The sequence below is a fragment of the Watersipora subatra genome, chromosome 10 (assembly GCF_963576615.1).
Source record: "Watersipora subatra chromosome 10, tzWatSuba1.1, whole genome shotgun sequence".
Lineage (NCBI taxonomy): Eukaryota > Metazoa > Bryozoa > Gymnolaemata > Cheilostomatida > Watersiporidae > Watersipora > Watersipora subatra.
In genome coordinates, this window is record NC_088717.1 from 29,214,150 (window position 1) to 29,234,343 (window position 20,194).

Sequence of the window (20,194 nt, forward strand, 5' to 3'; positions counted from 1 at the left end):
TTCACGGAGGCCATATACTGTGCGTTTGAACTATTACCGGGTTTAGAGCAAATATATTTAAACTTCCACTGTTTGGCATTTCTAATTATGTCTTGTCTAAAGACCTATTAATAAAAAACTACTTAGTCTGTGGATACGTAAACTGATAATACCACTTGATTAATTCTACTTGAGTTGTTTCATTCAGTGTTGCTTATGATGGCTGGGCTGTTCTGTATATATTTGTTTTTATATTTCTTTTCTGAGGATCTTTTGTCATGCCACAGTAATGAGATTTAGTTTGAGAGTAGACTTGTTTTTATCGGTAGTAGAGGCTTACTCCCAGAAGAATACTCCTCATGCTTTATGTAAATTATGACTTGAAATCAAAATGTTTCAGGCTGACTTGGGCGGGAATGAGTGTGGGTGGGGATGAGCGTGGGATTAGTAGTTGAACAACAATGACATTATCCGTGCATGGCATTGACAGTCATATAATTGCCTATGAACGCATTAGATAAATATTATAGTTTTGCTATTATTTAATCACAAATGAAAGACCAACAAACATATAACTTGTTTTACTGAGATTACATAAAAAAAGCTTTTGCTAGAATATTGTTTTATGGAAAACTTGAAAGGATATTTAGAGAATCTCTTTAATAACCGTATTTCTATGCTTTAATAATCGACCGTTTGTCGTGTGGAAGCGTTTGTCGTGTGGAAGCGTGCAAAATTAAACCTATCTATCGCTGAAGACATCTTATCTTATCATATTTATTCTTTTAAAATGTTTCCAATAAAAAATAAGCTGTCATGTACAAAAATCTCAGCTGCTACAATAGGTATTTTCTTTTTACTGGCGATCTCGTTATTATTGTTGCCATAGTCATTTGTTTTAGTTGGCTATAATAAAGGTTCGTTTAGAGTGGTTTTTATTTAATCTCGCAAATGAAAAAGCTAAACACTGCAAAAATTTTAAACACAGAATGCCTCCAAAATTATACCCGGTCAAGATACCCGGTCTAGACAGGGTGGGTCTACAAAGACAGAGAATTACATCAAAATGAAGCTTGCTGTCTTAGCTTTATATTAATAGTATTTTCATTTGCATCACTTCAATGGTGTAAGTTCACCGTTAAAAAGCTCATAGTAATTGAAAATTCATCTCGGATTGCTGCCTGATTTTTAAGAGTTTTTGTATTTGGGAACTTAGGATAGTTCATCTAATGAACAAGCGAGAACTTATTGTTCCCCATTGGCGATATCTTATCATTGTCACTACAATGTGAAACTGACAGAAGTGTATGCACAAACTGTACTTAGTTACGCCTGTTATTAAATATGGCAGGCTGTCTGAAAAGGCAGAATGATTGCCTTCCGCTCAATTTCACTCATCATGCATGAAGGTAACAAAACCAATCATCACGCAGTCTTAGCTTATTGTAAAAATGTGAGCTTTGTCACTCCGATAATATCATCTCTCGAGTGCATCATGATGAGCCATTCAGTGTTTCTTGAAAGCCCGCTTTTTAGGCGACAATAGCTCCTGCATAGTCTGTGCCTATTTCTGCACATGTTCCCCCTGTAATGTCTTTAGATATAGCGGGGCTACTCTCTAACTATCTTGTTTAGCGCGCATCTCCTTTTTAGCTTTCGACCAGTCCTAGGTGATAGAATATTTATTTATTCTATGTGATTAATAATTTCACAACAAAATAGTTACCATAAAAATGCATATTAAGCTAAGTTATATATAAGAGAGTGACAGTTTGCTGGTTTACATGGCTGTTATTAATGTAGTTGAACAAGCTCGATTGAAATAAATGTAGAAGGACAGGCACATGTACATTTGTAGAATAGCAATAGTTGTAAGTAAAATTTAGTGTAAGCCCATGTTCGATGTATTTGTCACAAAACTAGAGTTATAGATTTATTTGACCTGTCAAGTCTCATTCATTATTGAAAACGATTGCGTCTATTCATTACATTAATAGATTGAATTGCCTGAGAACTCGCCATTGTCACCCTATCTTTCGTTTGGATAGACCAGTGCGCGTAACTGTGAACAAATATAATTTCATTGAATGTCAATAAAAGTTAACTTTTCATCTTTGCCTGCTTATTATTGCTTGAGGAAAACAATGGGAGGCGAAGAGAGCGCTCTGATACTTATTAGGGTATTGAAGGCTCCCATTATCAGCTGGAGACTACGGACACAACAATCACACTGTTTGTTGTACTGGCTAGCGCATCAAGCACGGGCCGCTCGCAAGCTTTGAAACAATAGAATCCTTTGCAGTTCCCAAGACGTGTGGAGCTACTAAAGTTCTGCGAGTGCCAGTGGCCACACAGCGCTACCCATGACACTGGAGCGATATGACTTCTCATTCATGCAATAAGGCGTATCATATTTGCTAAATTGATCTAATGGCCTGGTTTGTCATTTTTCTTTTGGTTTGTTTTGGCACTTCTTTTGTCGCTTGATTTTTCATCTCTGCACCATTAGTTTTCCAGACATTCTGGTGGCGAGATAGTGAAAGTATGCTGTATTGGCAGGACATGTCGGTGCTCTATAATAAACACTTGTGACAAAAGTCGGCTAACTGCGTCACTCGTCTCATCTGAGCTCTCATTCATGGAACTTTTGCATGGACAACCACTTTCACTATACTAATGAAAGCCTACCTTACATTTACGGGTTCAGCATTGATTTTTTGACAGTTTTCAAGTTGTTTAGTAACAATCTTTAGGTGAAAATAAAACTTCAATGAATGTAAAAATGGGTTTAACTGACAAACCCAAGCTACCAAACTTTTCGGACTATTAGCCGCTACTTTTTTCTGATGTTTTGAGCCATGTAGCTTATATAAGGGTGCGCTATTCTGTGGTTTTTTCTTTCACCGCTAGGGCGAATTAACTGGAATCTCCGGTTAGCGCGCCTCTAGCGGTGACAGAAAAAATGAAACAATGTCTAACGGTCCTGTTTCGTTAAGCACTGGGGCAAAAAGCGTCGGTTAATACGGAACAGTGCCTAATGGTACTGTTCTGTTTTAACCAGCAAAGTTGCTGTCGTGTTAAAAAGCACCGTCATGAGTTCTGCGACCTATACAAAAGGTGTGGCCTATGTTTTGTTTTATTATTGGTTTTTTGAAAAGAAAGCGTATGCGGCTTATATAGGGGTGCTGTTAATAGTCTGAAAAGTGTGGTAGTTAATAAGGCAGTAATCTATATCTCTAGCAATGGTTATATTAGCATCGGTCAAGGGTTCTATCTCAAAAATCTTCATGATCTTTCCCAATGCACCCGTCTACTAGGGTAGACCTAGTTAAAAATAATATGTTTTAAGAATTAAGTCACTTTGGTATCTTCTTGTTCAGCAATATATTTTCTACTAGTGTATGTAATGACGCATACCGGTATATGTCGAAATTCCAAAGTACTTGCTCTCTTTTCTTCTTTTCCTTGTTTGTGATATTCTTTTCTGCTAAGACTAGCATTGCAAAAATGGGTTATCACCAATCGCTAATCTACTCGTAAATGTAGTTGAGTATTGAGAGAACTCTTGCTTTTCTGATTACCTTGGCACTAAACCTGTCTCCTCCGCCACCAATCTTACTCACTCGTCACCAATCTTACTCACTCGTGGGACTTCATAAATATTTATGCCAATATTGAGATGGTTCCATATGGGAAAGCCCTTACATGCTTCCTTCACCGCTCATGTAAAATGTCAATTATACATGTCCTGTCTTTTACAATTGCAAATGTTTGCTGTTAAGTCTTCAAAAGACAGACAATGTTGCTAAATATAACTAGCTTAGACTTTGTAGTTATTGAAAGGTTGATTACCTTGTGATGGAAGCTTTTTATCTCCTACTTTCAACCTGTTGTAACATTACTAAAAATTAATGATGCACTTCAATATTCAATAGGTTGGTCATTCCAATGGATTCATCGGCCCAATTTTTCCTTGAATTATTTCAATGCGTATGTTATTATGTAACTAGAAGTGTAACAAGAGTAATAAATAATTTACACGGTTTAAAATTACTTCATTAATGTTTTATGGTAGTGAAAAGTTGATTTTGCTGAAGAAATTAATTTTGGGCTTTGTTTAAAAGTTCAATTGTATTATGTATATTCTGTTGAGCAATAAAAATGAACGAAAATGCAAGAAAATAGGATATTTGTTGTAAATATCCTATTTTGCAACAAACTTTGAGTACAAAACGTAAACTTAGATTTTTTGTGAACCAATTTGAAAGGATTACTTGGAACATATCAATTTGTTATTTGCTATATATATATATATACATATATATATATATATATGCTATAATTTGTTATTTGATATATATATATATGCTATAATTTGTTATTTGATATAGTGTAGTCTGTGAAGTGAAGGTGAAGTGGAGTGGTTAGTAATTGTTTCTATGGCATTGCTTTTAAAGTTAATCTACTATCGTAAATTTAAACCATTTTATTATATATGTAGGCTATTTCAAAGTAGGAAGACTGCGTTAAACAAAGAACTATTATTAGCCCGAAACAGATATTAATAATTTCTTTGGGGTTGCTTTCAAAGTTTATCTACCAACATAAATTTAAATTGTTTTCACATAGGCACATGTACTTCGAAGTACCGAGACCACATTAAACCAGGAACTACAGTACTATTAGCCTGAGACCGTTAGTGATTATTTCTATGGTGTTGCTTTCAAAGTTTTTACGAAAAGCTGTAGAGTTGAACAACAAGAGAATTGATTGTTATTAATGTAAACGATTCATTTTTAATACGATTTTGTGGACACTTTTTCACTGATCTTTTGATACTATGGGTTGATAAAGATCAAAGATAGTTAAAGTAGCGGTCAAATGGAGGTGGCGTTCAAATCGAGGGTGGTGATCTCTTTTTCAACCCTTCTTTCGTAGTGGCGGTCAAATAGAGGTGGCCTTCAAATAGAGGCTGCGTTCAATTAGAAGTGGCATTCAATTAGAGGCTTTACGGTAATTATCAGCCGTGGAAGTTCACTTAGCACATACCCTACAGGATGAATTTATTCGCGGAGTTATATTTCGTGAAAATTGCCATTTCATGTATATTCGCGGATTAATTTATTCGCGGCTGAAAACTGTCACTCTCTATGAAGAGTTAACTCTATTACGTCTAGCAATAGAGTTAACCCTACGCATGCGCACATTGCGTGTTTCGTTTTCTATTTAGCTTACAACTACACGTACGGGTCGATCGCGCCAAGCTATAAATTTTCTGCTGTGTTCAGAGGTTTTCACGAATATTCATAGATTTGGAGGCCTTTGATGAACCAACAATTTGTGGTAAGTAATGAGTTTTTCACATTTACTAAATTAGTTGAATTTTACTTTGGTTCTTCAGTAAAACGCAATATTTATTTTTTCCATCCCTACCGCTTCATTATTTGTTTTAGTGTGAGAGAGAGATTTTCATCATACACGGAAGCACAATGATTGCAAGGGTGGTAGATGTCATTCTTAGAAGATCACCAATCATTCAGGGAGGTCTTGAAATTGAGGTAGAAGTGACCGCAGCTGCTAACGAAGAAAATATATCTGTTTTAAAAAAGGAACAAAAACGCCTTCACAAGCACAAATCTTTGGCTAACCGGCAGAACTTTGCAATAGTAAGCCACGAAGAGAGTTCTGATGTTAACTTCCTTACCAGTCATGTAGTAGCAAGAGAACCGCCTTCAAAATCTACCCAAGACAGTGACAGCGACAGAGCTGCTGTTACCAAAATAACTAGTCAGAGAGTACCATTACACGCTAGTATTCACTTATCAAGAGTACCAGTTTAATTTTATTGCTAGACAACCGCCATATTGACTAAACTGTTTATATTTACTCCATTCATCGTTTGTAAAATTTTATTTGTATTTGAAATATTTTATTTGTACACTCAAGTTTGTAATAAGTTATAATGTATCTATACATGAAATAAAATATATAATTTAATCATGTTTGCTGCAGCGATATCAAGGAGTTGTTGATAAGGGGGGGGGGTCTAGGTTGACTGGTTGCTTCTCTGCCAATATTCCTGCCTTGATGAATATTACTACTGTTCTCTAGTTTTCGTAATCGGAGTAGGTTGTTTCATTCTCATTCTGCAGTAAACACAAAAAAGAAAAAAATATTAATAAGTGTTAGAACAATAGACAAAGAGAAACAATAGCTGAAGTATTTAATAAAAGCGATCCGTTTTTAAACAAAAGAATTAGCTAATGCAGTTAATTATGAAAAAACGTATCTGCACTGCAAATGAAATACATACCATAATGTCCAGATCAGAATCATAATCGTCCTCAACTTCGGTATTAGAGATTGATGAAATTGATTTTAATGTAAAAAGACTAGGAGAGATTTTTTGCGATGGCGAAGCCATGCCGAATAACTTGTGGAAATCTTGAATAATTTTGTAAAGTTCGATGCAATGGCAATAACACTCGGAGCCCGGCGATGATTTTAAAGAAGTTTTGGAACTCGGCTACGTTGAGTACTTCTGTCTAGCAGCTATTTTCGCGGTGACGCTGTTCTGCATATCTTGTGACAACCTTGAATCATTTTGTAAAGAAATGTGATTCATTGGCAATGGTGTTAGCTCAAAGCCCAGGCAATGATTTTAAAAAATGTTTTGGAACTCAACTAAGTTTAGTATTTATATTAAAAACTAGCCTAGTGACTAGTTTTTAATTTGATGCAGTAGTTATTCTCCCTTGTGATTAAAAATAGAACTAATTATTCACGGAATTTAATAATTCGCGGAATTGACTTTTCGTGAAATCGTGAATTTTTATAACCAACGAATATTTTCATCCTGTAGGGTAGTAGTAAAGTGGTGATAGAACTCAAATTGCAACTACATGAAATCCTAGCACAACAATGAGTTAGTGAATTTGATTTTCAATTGCTTTTATCAAGTGATATGATGATCTCTTTACTGGTGAATTATGAAAACCATGTGAAATATACTAATCACATCACATCATCTCTAATAATACAGGAAAGCTTTCTCAAGTCTGGTCAGTGAGAGAGGGTTGCTTATAATTAGAAATTAAAACAATAAAATCCTTTTGGGCAAAAGCTTTGCAAACTAATATTCCATTTATCGGGCGCAAGCCAAAATAGTTGGATTGTTAGAATTCAGTTTATCAAAGTTTTTGTGTTTTGAAAAATCAATTCTAGTGCTAGCATTGAGCGGATAATCTCAACATTTAGATTTGTCCATTCAAAAGTCAAAAATAGACTGGGTACAGAGAAAGCTGGGAAACTTGTATTTATATCATATGACCAATACTTGAGTACACATTCAGTCACATAATGTATCTACTACTACCCGTACGGACTTGCAATTTGTTTGCTTCAATTTTAGCAATTGTAGATCATTATGCTCTGCGCTTTTTTTGCTCTTTTTGCTCCACTATTTTTTGTAATCGTAGCAACACATGGAATATCCTAATGCCAAACACTCTTGTTTAAGTTTTCTAAGGAAGTCATCTTATGCCAGTATATATATAATATAATTATATATATATTATATATATATTATATATATATACATATATATATATATATCTATACTAGCTGTGCTACCCGGCGCTGCCCGGGTAGTAAAAAAGTCTTTGCACAGAAAATTGATCTGTATTTAACATATAACAACATTTGCCATTCCAACTTTCACACTACATATCATGAGAAAAGTGTTTTGTTTAGTTTAAATAAGTTAATAACAAATAAAAACAACTGTAAAAGTTTTCAAACTTCGTCAAACAACTGTAACTTTCAAACTTCAGGAGGAAAAAGTTTTGCGCAGGTCAAATAAACTACAAAAAATAAATTAATTATAAAAGGGTTTAGAAATGAATGTGAAATAATTAGCAAGTGATAGCTAAATTAAGTCGGTTTGACTAGGATTGCAATAAAGGATGATTCGGTAATGATAAAATTATTACGAACTGGGAAAACAAAATAAAAATCCTGAATAGGTTGAATTAATAATAACAATTATGGTATAGAAGTATATGTTTAACCCTTTCACTGCCATCCATGTACAAATTTAGCTATCGGCCTACTGTCAGCCATTTTACCGAAAAATTCCGATATTGCTTCATGATATGTAAAAAATATTTTTTCAATTTCAAACTCTAGGTCATTATGTTACATATTTTATTTTACCAATATGTTAAAGAACACTGCCATGCAATAAATTCAATGTATCTATACTTTGTGTTTTGATGAAGCGATGTGAATTTACGATCGCTATGAAGCTAAAAACGATCCTCTACAATGTTCCTTACTCTTGCAAAACTATTACTTTCACCGCCATCAGAGTCAGTGCTGCTATTTTAATTATTTGTGTAATCACGAAAATCTGAATCAGCTATAATGTCATCAGCACAAGTAATTATCTGTTTTCTAACTTAAGAGGTACTTATATAAAACATAGACAAAAAATGTTCGTGTTCAAGTTGGAAATTCCCAAACAAAAACTGCTTCGGGATTTTAGGCTAATTTTATTGAGAAATCTTCTGACAACACTGTTATTACTATAAAAGTCCTAAAGATTGTTGGTTATGTTGTCAATGGATAATAAAATTAAGCTACTCCGCAATTGCTGGGACATTCGGAAAATTGGGAAAAATATGGCAGTCGACCATAAATGTCGCATCAATGCGCATGCTGCGTTAAAAGCGTTAGAAAAAAGTTACTGTTCCACCAGAAAATATCCCTCAAAACCTTGAATACGACGATACCATTATCTCTCGATGCTGGTACAAATGTAAAAAATGAGATATCGTACTTTATCTGACTGAAAGAAGAGAGAATGTCGAGGCTCTTCTAACGAATACAGTATAATTGTCCGCGTGAGAAAAATTGGCTTTGACCCTAGGTATAGTACTGGAAACCTTACAAAAACGATTTATCAACGGGCATTTTATTTTACCAATGCGGTTATGCGGTAACGCATAGCCACATTGGTAAAATAATCAGTGTGCGCTATAGCTATATCCAGAGAGGCACGCATACGGATGGGCACACCAACTCTAAGAAATATATATATATATATGGACAGAGGCATCGTAATGTGTAGGCGCAAAGCTAAAATAATAGCTATAGCTGGACAATCAAAACGACGAATGCACATACCAACTTTAAAAAATATATAGGCCTATATAGATATATATTCATTTTAGGAAGCTGGTGATGTTTTCTTCATGAGAAAAGAGCGATTTCTCTCTTTTGCATCAGTGCTCTATGATGGAGAAGTGTACATGACCCCTCAAGACTTTCTCCAGTCTGTCACTCAAGAAGGTGCCAGAGGTATACACTCCCTATTGTCAATAATTCCCTTACTACCATAGAGACCAGCATAGACACCACCGTATCATTGGTAGTTTTTATTCAATGTCGCCCAGTTGGTTAGACTGATATATTCCGACAAACTTCTTCGAATTATTAAAGGTGTCAATTCTTTTTAATCAACATTGTGAAGCGTCTTTGGAAGGTTTAGCTTGCGTTCGGATGGTTTCAGAAAATGGAAGGATGGATGAATTTTGGTATTAGTTGGTTTCTACATTTGATACTATATACAGGTGATATTTGTATACTACAGAAAAATGATTGAGTTCTTGTCGCAGGCCTGCTGATATACTCCAAGCTGTCGAGTCAGCTGTCGCTGTGTTTCCATGGCGCAGTTAATCTCTACGTTTGCGTCATCAGCTGTCACTGTGTTTCCATGGCGCAGTTAATCCCTATGTTTGCGTCATCAGCTGTCACTGTGTTTCCATGGCGCAGTTAATCCCTACGTTTGCGTCATCAGCTGTCGCTGTGTTTCCATGGCGCAGTTAATCCCTACATTTGCGTCATCAGCTGTCACTGTGTTTCCATGGCGCAGTTAATCTCTACATTTGCGTCATCAGCTGTCACTGTGTTTCCATGGCGCAGTTAATCCCTACGTTTGCCTCATCAGCTGTCACTGTGTTTCCATGGTGCAGTTAATCCCTACGTTTGCGTCATCAGCTGTCACTGTGTTTCCATGGCGCAGTTAATCCCTACGTTTGCATCTACAAGATGAAAACGGCGAAAATGCGTACAAGTCGAGCACATTTGGTTGCTCGCTAATTTCTATTGAAGGTTTCGTATTTGCGAAAAATGGAAACAGCAGTCGCGGAGGATGAGCAAGAAAATGCCGCGCAAGCTATTCCATTTTAAACATTTTCCGTACCTCGGTCATTATTTTCTTGATTTGAGCTGTTTCGAATGCGCCGCTATGTGCTCTGAAGTCGAAATCCTTGTGTAACAGCGTTAATCTGCAACAGGCGAATGTCCATTGAAACATTTATTCATTGCGTGGTAACTCAACTCGCACTCAACTCGCATTTTACATCATAGTGGGACTGTATATTGCATACTATAAATAAAAATAGTTGGATATAAATCGTGTTTAATTTTAATAAAAAGCTTTCTATTCAAGATGATGAAAAACGAAAACAAAAGTAAACATTAAAGGTTAAGATACAATAACAAAAATTGCAGAAATCGATAATGAAACAGCAAAAAATTGCAACAGATCAGTTACATAAAAATTCGTAGGGAAAAGAAAATATAAACAGCAATTCCACGTTTACTTCACATCTCTGAAAGTGAATCCTCCTATAGAACTATTTAGGGTAGTTCGACTGGAGGAGTGGTCTCCCTAGCAAATCTCTTTGGCATAATTTATGAAGCTTAAATTGCTTCTCTGTTTGTTAACGAATGTTTCCATGCTGTTTCCGGAGCTGTTTCAATTCCAATGCGCATGTTCCGGTTTGGTCGAAAACCGAATTTATGTTCGAGATCCGAGACGAACAAATCTCAAAATCTTTGGTCGAAAACCGAGTTGGTTGAGAACTGAAGTGTTCGAGATCCGAGGTTCCAATGCGTATAATCAGTACACAAATCGCCAAGTTTTAAGTTCAAGATAAATTATTGTCGATATCATGGGGCGGAATAAATTAGCCCTAACAAAAAAATGAAGAAGCATCATGTTGCATAAACTAAGGTCCCAAAATAGTTCTTAACAGAGGCATCAGAGTGCTTAACAGAGTGCTTCCAATGATAAAATAATTAGCATGCGTATGGGGTATGTGGTATATGAAAATGTTCTTGATCAACATCCATTTTAGCTCAGTGGTAGAGTGTCCAGATATAAAACTTGTCAATGCATTCATCGTGAGTTCAAATATATCAGGCTGCAGAATTTTATGATTAAGATTTTAACAGCTATAGCTGGAATGACATACGACATACTTTGAGATATATATATACATATATATATACATTGTATATACATTGTATATACATATATACGACATACTTTGAGATATATATATATATACATTGTATATACATTGTATATATATATATATATATATATATATATACTAAGAACTGAAAACTTTTAAAACTGTTTACTACTTAGAGTTTCATGGTTGTTACCATTCATCAGGTAAAATTAAAGTGATCTGAGATCATTTTAATTTTACCTGATGAATGATATATATATATATATATATAGATGGTTTAAAATTATTTACATACCCACATAGCCATATACCATTTTTTCGCCATATAATAGCAACAAAATTTTTTCTCAAAATTAAAATTTGGCTGTCAGTGCGCTGAATACGTTGGAATAACAAAGGTGTCAATATTCTATTCGACGAGATCACACAACGCCTAAAAAACTATCTACGGTACATACTGCGCATATTACATTATATTACACACGTAACATTTTATTGCAAATCATAACTACTAAATACACTAAAGTTACTGTGGGTAACTGTAGTTACTAATTTTAATATGTATAGTACATAATGTAAAGCTTTGGTGAGTTTTACCAGGGGATTTTTGCGTTAGATAATTGCTATAGGTTTCTATATCACTGTACACGACATTTTCGTCTTGCGATGCCAACACTGAAACGAATTGAAACTGTATAGCGAAGGTCCACTGTATATACTTTGACAATCGGATAAAGATTATTCTAAATTATGATGAGTGTGTTACAGTTTATAACATTTTAGACTTCATTTCAGCATTATTTGGTCAAATAGATATTGTGATTTCATGATACGGTATTGCCAGTCTCTGTTGTCCTTGAAACTGTTTCTCACCTCTATCTCCGAAGCTACCCAATGCTTCTAATTTTTTATGCAAAAGGGTAGATTTTGGATTATCTTATACTGCTTAACCGCTCTCATCTACTGTCCCTTGTAACCAGAGGCTACTTATTATGTTTATATAAAGTGAATATCAGTGATTCTCACTGAATCTGTTTTTAGCTTCCTCAGTAACAGCTATTGCTTTTATAAACAATTTATAAAACATTTTCTAGACTGAAGGCTAAAGCATATTGGATAGATATTGAGCGAATTCGCTGATGTATCCGCAGGTTTTGACGCTGCCACTGGTGCCAGCATTGAATGCCAGCGAGTTTGTGTATAGAACTAGTTGGTAGCGGCGATCCAATACTGTTATCAGTGCCAAGCCGTATGTAGGTCAAGCATCTGATCCTGATATCCGTACCAAACCTTATATAGGTCACACATCTGCTAATGGTATCGGTACCGAACCGTATATATGTTAAGTATCTGATCCTGATATCAAAACCAAACCATATATAGGTCATCTGATCATGGTATCGGTGCCAAGTCGTATATAGATTGAGTATTTGACTCAGGTTATGGTACGAAATGATATATAGGTAAAGTATCTGATTCAGGTAATAATATCAGTAAATATATAGGTCGAGTATCTAATCCTGGTTTTGGTACCGAACTTCATATAGGTCAAGTATTTGATGCTGGTAATGGTGCCAAGCCGCATATAGGTCATCCAGGTGTCAGTTCCAAAGTGTATGCAGGTTAAGTATCTGATATATACCGTAAATACCCGCGTATAGGACGATACCATGTATAGGACGCAGTGGATATTTGACCCCAAAAACGATGGAAAAACTGTGTATAGGACGTATCCTAATTTTAGTCCTAAATTTCTATATATTTTTATAGAAAAGGTGGTGTTTCATATAAATTTTCGCATAAATTTTTCATCGAATGATTTCACGAAATCATTGGTCAGTGCTGATATTAGACGTCTTCCGATGCCATACAACCAACAATGTCAAATCAAAATTGAAGTAGCACAATACAGACCTCGTTTTCATCCCTGGCAGCGTGATCAGTATTCTGCAACCGATGGATGTCATTGTGAATAAGCCATTCAAAACAGCATTAAAGCAGAAATAGGACGAAGAGATGATTAATGGTGAGCATACTTTCACCAAGGGTGGCAACATGAGGAAAGTCGACATGCCTATGATCTGCCAATGGTGACCACGAGAATAAATATTGTAAGATTGAAATTTTTATAATAAATTTTCGACATTATTTTTAAAATTGCATAATGCATAATTTTAGAAATTTATGCATAATTTTTAAAACAAATGTATCCATGGATAAGACGCACCTGGGTTTTTAATTCAACTTCTTGAGAAAAAAGTGTGTCTTATAAGCGGGTATTTACAATATACAGTAATACTTCAACTTACGAGTGCTCCAACGTACGAGAAACTTGAGATACGAGCCAGCTTTTAAGCAAGTTTTAGCACTAACATACGAGCCGTGTTTGAGATACGAGCACTTGAGTCAGTTGCCAAGTATGCCAGAGGTGTTTAATGAGAACAGCATCACTCTGTATTTTTCAACTGCTCAGGTTATACTGTTGTACCGTGTTTTTTTGTGCACGATTTTCTGTGCAGAATTATGTGAATTAAACGTACTGTGCGTAGACTGAAAGTTTGCCAGTAAAATTAAAGATAATACCAAGAAAAAGCAAATGATAACAATTGATATTAAACGGAAAAATATTGAAAAATATGCGAAATGTGTATGCGTGATTGAGCTAGCTCGGCAATATGACAGAAATGCATTCATAATTATCAAACAGAAGGATTATATTCAGGGCATTTAGTTCGCAAAAGGACTAACCATAGTTTTTAAGCGGTGCAGCGATCTTCACGACCGCTGGTGGCATTGGACAAACAATTGGCCGGTGACAGCGTAACTGAAACGATGCTATGTGAAAAGGCCGGCGCTATCTATCCAAACTGTTTAATAGACATTCGGACAAGCTGGCTAGTGGTCGTGCATTAACCATTTGTGACGACACCTGTGTTCGTCCTAATCGCAACATGTTGCAAGGGCGACAAAGGCAAACGTCCTTAGATAGGTTTATCTTAAAACGGCTGGCTAGCCGTGAAAGCGAAAAAAAAAGGAAAAATTTCTCGCTAACCAGCGAGAAACTTCAAACTATGAACGCCGAAGAAATTTTAATTACGTTTAGTTGAAAATGAAAGTTTGCTTTCAGGTTTGCTTCTAAATTTGTCTTTTAACACTTTGATAACATCCAAAATTATCAAAGTCAAATGTTGTAACGAAGGATAACTTATATCTCCCTCCCTGGCAAATGCGAGTGTTAACAGCTATTGTATGTATTTAATTTTACATTTTAATTAATCACATTTCCTTGCATTATTTTTTATTTGTTGCTTTTTGAAAGCATGTAGTACGTAAGAACAATAACCAACATGTTCTTTCTGTTACAATATCTTGTTTTGAGTGTTTTATTTGCTTTTTTAGAGTATGGAAACCAATCAAAATATATTTAATTGTTCTATATATAAATAAATTGCACCAACATGCGAGTAAATTGACATACGAGCTCAGTCTCGGAATGCATTAAGCTCGTAAGTTGAAGTATGACTGTATATATATTTCTCAAAGTTAGTCATATGTGTATTCGTCGTTTGGATTGGTCAGCTATAGCTGTTTTTATCTTGAATATAAAGAATCCAAATCAAAGAAGATTTGATCACAGACCCTCCTGTTCACCAGTCTAACGCCTTACCGATTCGGCCATACAGGCCCACTAGACCATATATGTCACTATATGGGAGCCGTACTTAGCCTCATTAGAAGCCATACTTCTTATTAGCAAGCCTACGGAACCTTTCCGTTGACGATGTGCCAGGCTAATAGCAGCAAGTGGCAGGCAACTCTCTTTGTATCTCATTGTTTATAAGCTAATTTTTAATACCCGGGTAGCGCAGCTAGTATATATTTACAGTCAAACTCGGATAGCTCGCCCTCGGATAGCTCGAACATATGGTTAACTCGAACGGATTTGTTTGGTTCGTTCCCACGCAATGATAAATTGCTTTAGATAACTCAACCTTAACATCATCAACTCGAACAATTTTTTGCCCAACGGCTATCGAGACGGTTGTTATCACTTTAAAATATCACTTTATTCCAAGCCGTAGAGATAAAAATCAACTTTTAGTAGTTCTCGGGCGTTGTTATTACCATCATCGGCAAAATATTTTCATTAACGACTTTTCTCAAGGTTTGTAAAAAAATTAAATTTTACCAAAAATCTGCTTTGCGATGGCGCTTCAAAAGCAAAGAAAAGCTTCGGATAAACTTAAAATAAAATCGGCAAAATTGATCTTGGTTAAAACACTCAGGAGAGATGTCTTTTTTCTGAATGTGTTAACCACTATCAAGTTTTGCCACCTGAGAACGTCCTGGCAGTCACTGGCAGCACTCTTCAGGTGACTCACCAGTCACCTGAAGAGACAAAAGCATAAAACAGAACTGTCTTTACTCCAGTGAGAAACAACAACCTGGACAAAAATAAGTAACTTCCTGTTCTTCAACTCTCTAGTTATTTATAACACTCCACACATTTTAGAGTTTCTTTACCCAATGAATTTGAGTAACTGGAGTTACCAACATTATAGCTTAGCTGTAATTACCTTATAAACTAGTAAATTAACATACTATAATAAGAGCCTTGCTTATAATTGTGCTTATAATCGTTATGGATAGGTAAATTTATATCGCTACCTATACCTATATACCTATCGCTATACCTATAATATACGCTATATCTGCATGATCTGTCATGCATTTAACCGTGATCTTCAAGCTTGTTACTAATAACCAATAATGTTTTCCCAAGCGCATTAAAGGTAGACCTGCAACAAAATTCACATTACAGTTATTTGGTCTCAAAAGGTTCACCATGTCTTAGTCTGCTGTGTTGAAGGTGCAAAATATGTGGAAATGGGATTACAAGCACTTGAAAGCTCAAAAACGAACAGTTAATCGCAGCCATCATGAAAACGCCATAGTTTGGAGTCCTTTTATTTCAATGACATTTCCATCTCGATGTGGCTATTGTTTTGACATGTGCTGCTATCACATGAAATGAAAGACCAATAAAAGGTTCAATATAAACTGTTTCGTAGCACTAGTTTATAGCAAACGCTTCAGGTTTTACCGGAAAGCCCTTATTAAATATAGATGCTCGCTAATTTTCAGTTTCATTTCAACTTGGTCTAATCATCTAGTCCACAGGTGTCAAACACATGGCCCGTGGGCCACATGTTGCCCGGCATGTCATTTTATGTGGCTCCCAATAGCTTAATTACTCATTCTCACGCGACAGAGTTAACTGTCATATTTATAACGTTGCTAGGCACCCAACGTGAGTTATCTTGCCTCTGAAATCTATCTATTCCTGGTATCGTTATTTTTAAATTACATAAGAATAATTTTGATTAGTCAGAAATAAAATTTTTTGGCTAATCAAACAAACGTACAAATATGCCTCAATGATGTCTCTGGCAAAAGTTATAACTAAAATACTACACCCATTTCGACATCTAGCTAAACCGAAAATCATCGCTGTTACTTTAAAATTTATCCTTCGCGATCAATTTTTTCCAACTTCAGGAGTAAATCTGCATTTCAGAAGGGATAAGACAGTGAAAGACTGCATAAATCAAATCGAAACATTATTTTTAATGTTTCAAAGTTTTTACTAACTTTTAATTTTGTCAATTTGAACTGTTATGCTTGAATAAAAATGCCCTTTTTAGGCTGTCAGCCGTAGTCAGACTAAAGTTATCATGCAATCTCGATAGGATCATAATGATTCTTAGAGCTGCCCCTGAAGTCTGAAAAGTCAAGAACAGAGTTACTGAACATATTTTTATTATTTGAAACATGTTTATGGCAGTTTATTTGAGTTATATTGGGATATAGATTTGCTATGCTTTGAAGGATAATACTTGCGAGGAAAAATTCGAAGTTAGAGTTTCGTAATTTTCATGTTCATGACTAACTGTATATGTATAAATAATAATCATAACTTTGTATTGTATGTAATAAATAAGTAATTTTAGTCAAACACTGTAAATTTTCCAATTTTTTTGGTTCAAGTCTAACTTTGTTTCAGCAAATAGCAAATAATTTTTTGTTTTGGCTGCTTACATATTGATTTTGTGCTGTTGTTGCAATTATTGTGTAATTTTTCTGATTTTTTTTCGAAAATAAGTGTTCTGCATGTTTTGCTGTGCAACTGTTCTGTTTGCAACTTTGAGTAATAAAGTCAGAGCTATTTAATATCAAAGACTAGTTAAAGTTATTTTACATTATTCGATTACATTTCGTTACAATTATAAGTGACATCTGACCCTTTGAGGACAGCCATTACGCTGATGTGGCCCTCAGTGAAAATGATTTTGATACCCCTGATCTAGTCGTAATCTGATCATGTGACCCATACTTCCTGTCAAATAGCGCGAATAATTTTTGTTGCATTTTTCGACTATCACAGGTGACTAATAGGCTCATCGTGTTTATCAGAGGATGATATGCACTCCTTCGAGCTAAGGTTAAAAAATTAAGTTCCACTTTTAGGCTAGGTTTTGAGATATCACTGCTCAAAGTGACAGCATTAAGGTCCGGCCACACGTAACGAATTATTCGTTCAATCTGACCGAATTCACAAATTTCACAAAATTCACAGATTTATTCGGCCGAATATCACAGAATTGTCTGAGCTGTGCATGCACACCGAATTCGTCGACGAAACACTTTTAATTGGCTAACCAATTTCTTTAGTGAGCACGATTCTAGCAGCTTTGACAATTGGTATAGTCCAAGACACGTGTGACGGCACACAATAAAAGTATCAGCGCGATATGACCTGATACAAACGATGCAACCGTCTAGATGCACTAGAGGTGGCGACTGTTTTTGCGACTGAGCTTTTGCTGCATAAAATTTTTTTATTAATGTCGAAGAAGAAAACAGTTATAGCTTCTAAAACATCTAAAAGAAAATACTGGATACACCCGATAAATAAAAAAAGACATTGTCATGGGATATTTCAACACCTTATACAAGAGTTAAGAAAGGACAAAGTGAGATTTAAAAAGTACTTCAGAATGACACCCGCTAATTTTGACCATTTGCTATTGTTGATGAAGCCTCAAATAACAAAAAAGGACACAGTTATGAGGCTAGCTATTGAGCCAAAGTTAAAGCTGGCTGTGACTCTACACCATCTTGCAGAAGGTGCCAGTCATACATCTATAGCTGCCCACTACAGATTGGGTAGATCGACTACATCGCAAATCAAATACGAGACTGTGAAGGCACTCTGGAATGTTTTGAGGCCTATATACTTAAAAGCTCCATCGATTGTAGAAGAATGGAAAAAGATTGCTCTTGGGTATGTTTCTATACTACTATCAGAAAAAAAATCCATTCATAGCTATTTTACTTTTTCGCGAAGTGGAATAAACATGTACATCTTTGTTATTGTACTGTTGTAATTTTATGTAATTTATTTTATAAACAGTTGGTTATACTAACGAAAAATTCAAATAATACTTATGGCTACCTTTTTGAAAAATAAATTTTACTTTGGGTGAATTGCTTTGTTCACTCATAATTTGGTAGTTTTGCAATCAATCTCGAATAGAAGTAGTTTGAGAATTTTCTAGTACATTAATTTTCTAAAGCATATTTAGCATCGCAAGTGAAGTAGACACATGTACAAATAGCCGCGAATAATTTGTAATTTCTTTTCTAGATTGGACAAGTGGAACTTTCCACAATTTCTTCCGCATATTCTTCAATTATAAACAAAGGGAGAGCATTACACTGATGGTGGTATGTGATGCCGATTACAAGTTCCTCATTGTTGACATAGGGCAGCCTGGGAGTCGAAGCGATGGAGGAGTGTGGGACTCAATGGCTTTCGCACGAGGATTGGAAAATGGTAAGTAAGAAAATTATTGGTTATAAAAAGTACTTATCAAGTGTGCAGCGTTACTTTCATCTAATTTCATATGACTATATCTATACAATTACATTTTATATTATATCTAAACTGCATGTAAAGGAGAATAGTACATGCTTGCAAACTAGTACTGTGATTCCTAACTTCTTTATTCAGGTAACATAAATATACCAGCTCCAGAACCAATCGGTGGCGATGGCGCAGACATGCCATATGTGTTAGTGGCTGATGAAGCTTTTCCATTGAGACCGTACTTTATGAGACCATTTTCTGGGCGCTCATTGGACACCCAAGAAAAAAGAGTTTTCAATTATAGGCTGTCATGGGCTCGAAGAGTTATTGAAAATGCATTTGGTGAGTCATTTTCATCGGAAGTATAAAATTCACCAGTTTCTCAATTGTACAATGCAGTTTCTAGTTTTGAGCTGCAAGAAATTCATTGGCCCTAATTGGCGACAAAGCCAACTTATTGTGATACATAAAACTAATTGCTGCATTGGCATGTTGTTAGGTATAGTATCACAGCGATGGAGGATACTCTTCAGAATGATTGCAGCATCACAAGCCAAGGCCGTCCAGATAGTGCAAGCTGTTTGTGTCCTTCACAATTACCTCCGAACAGTGGCGGATGCAAACTATGTGCCTCCAGGTTTTGCAGACGTACCAGGTGAAGATGGTGTAATCTGCAATGGATTCTGGAGAACAAACGTCCAAGACCATGTTGCCACTCGTTCTAGGAGTAGCCGAAGCATCAATTCCGATGCAATGGCAGTTAGGAATTTTTTAGTGCAATATTTTAATGGTACGGAAGGGTGGAATGGCAGATAAACACTATTAATAAAAGGTAACATACCCGCAGGAATATGACATCTATTCATATGAATACAATTGTATTTTAAATTATATTAGACATAAAATTTAATTTAGCTATAACATTTAACATTATGTACTATGTGCACTTTATAAATGGGCG

At 35.5% G+C, this 20,194-nt stretch overlaps 2 protein-coding genes across 2 annotated transcripts in view; both read left to right on the forward strand.

Moving 5' to 3' along the window:
• Positions 1-20,194, forward strand: part of LOC137405723 (calcium uptake protein 3, mitochondrial-like) — a 112,923-nt gene that overhangs the window by 6,362 nt on the left and 86,367 nt on the right. Inside the window, exon 2 of the mRNA XM_068092088.1 lies at positions 9,213-9,339. Coding sequence (XP_067948189.1) covers positions 9,213-9,339 — 127 coding nt within the window. The remainder of the gene's footprint in view (positions 1-9,212; positions 9,340-20,194) is intronic.
• LOC137406112 (uncharacterized) lies at positions 18,362-20,049 on the forward strand. The gene is made up of 4 exons (XM_068092643.1): positions 18,362-18,597; positions 19,064-19,200; positions 19,378-19,575; positions 19,733-20,049. Exons 1-4 carry the CDS (start codon positions 18,362-18,364, stop codon positions 20,047-20,049), a joined length of 888 nt encoding a protein of 295 aa, XP_067948744.1.

Coding starts and splice junctions, on each gene's coding strand:
- LOC137406112 (XM_068092643.1), top strand. CDS start 18,362: ATGACACCCGCTAATTTTGACCATTTGCTATTGTTGATGAAGCCTCAA. Junction 19,201..19,377: donor CGCACGAGGATTGGAAAATG/GTAAGTAAGAAA, acceptor TTCTTTATTCAG/GTAACATAAATATACCAGCT. Junction 19,576..19,732: donor AGTTATTGAAAATGCATTTG/GTGAGTCATTTT, acceptor GCATGTTGTTAG/GTATAGTATCACAGCGATGG.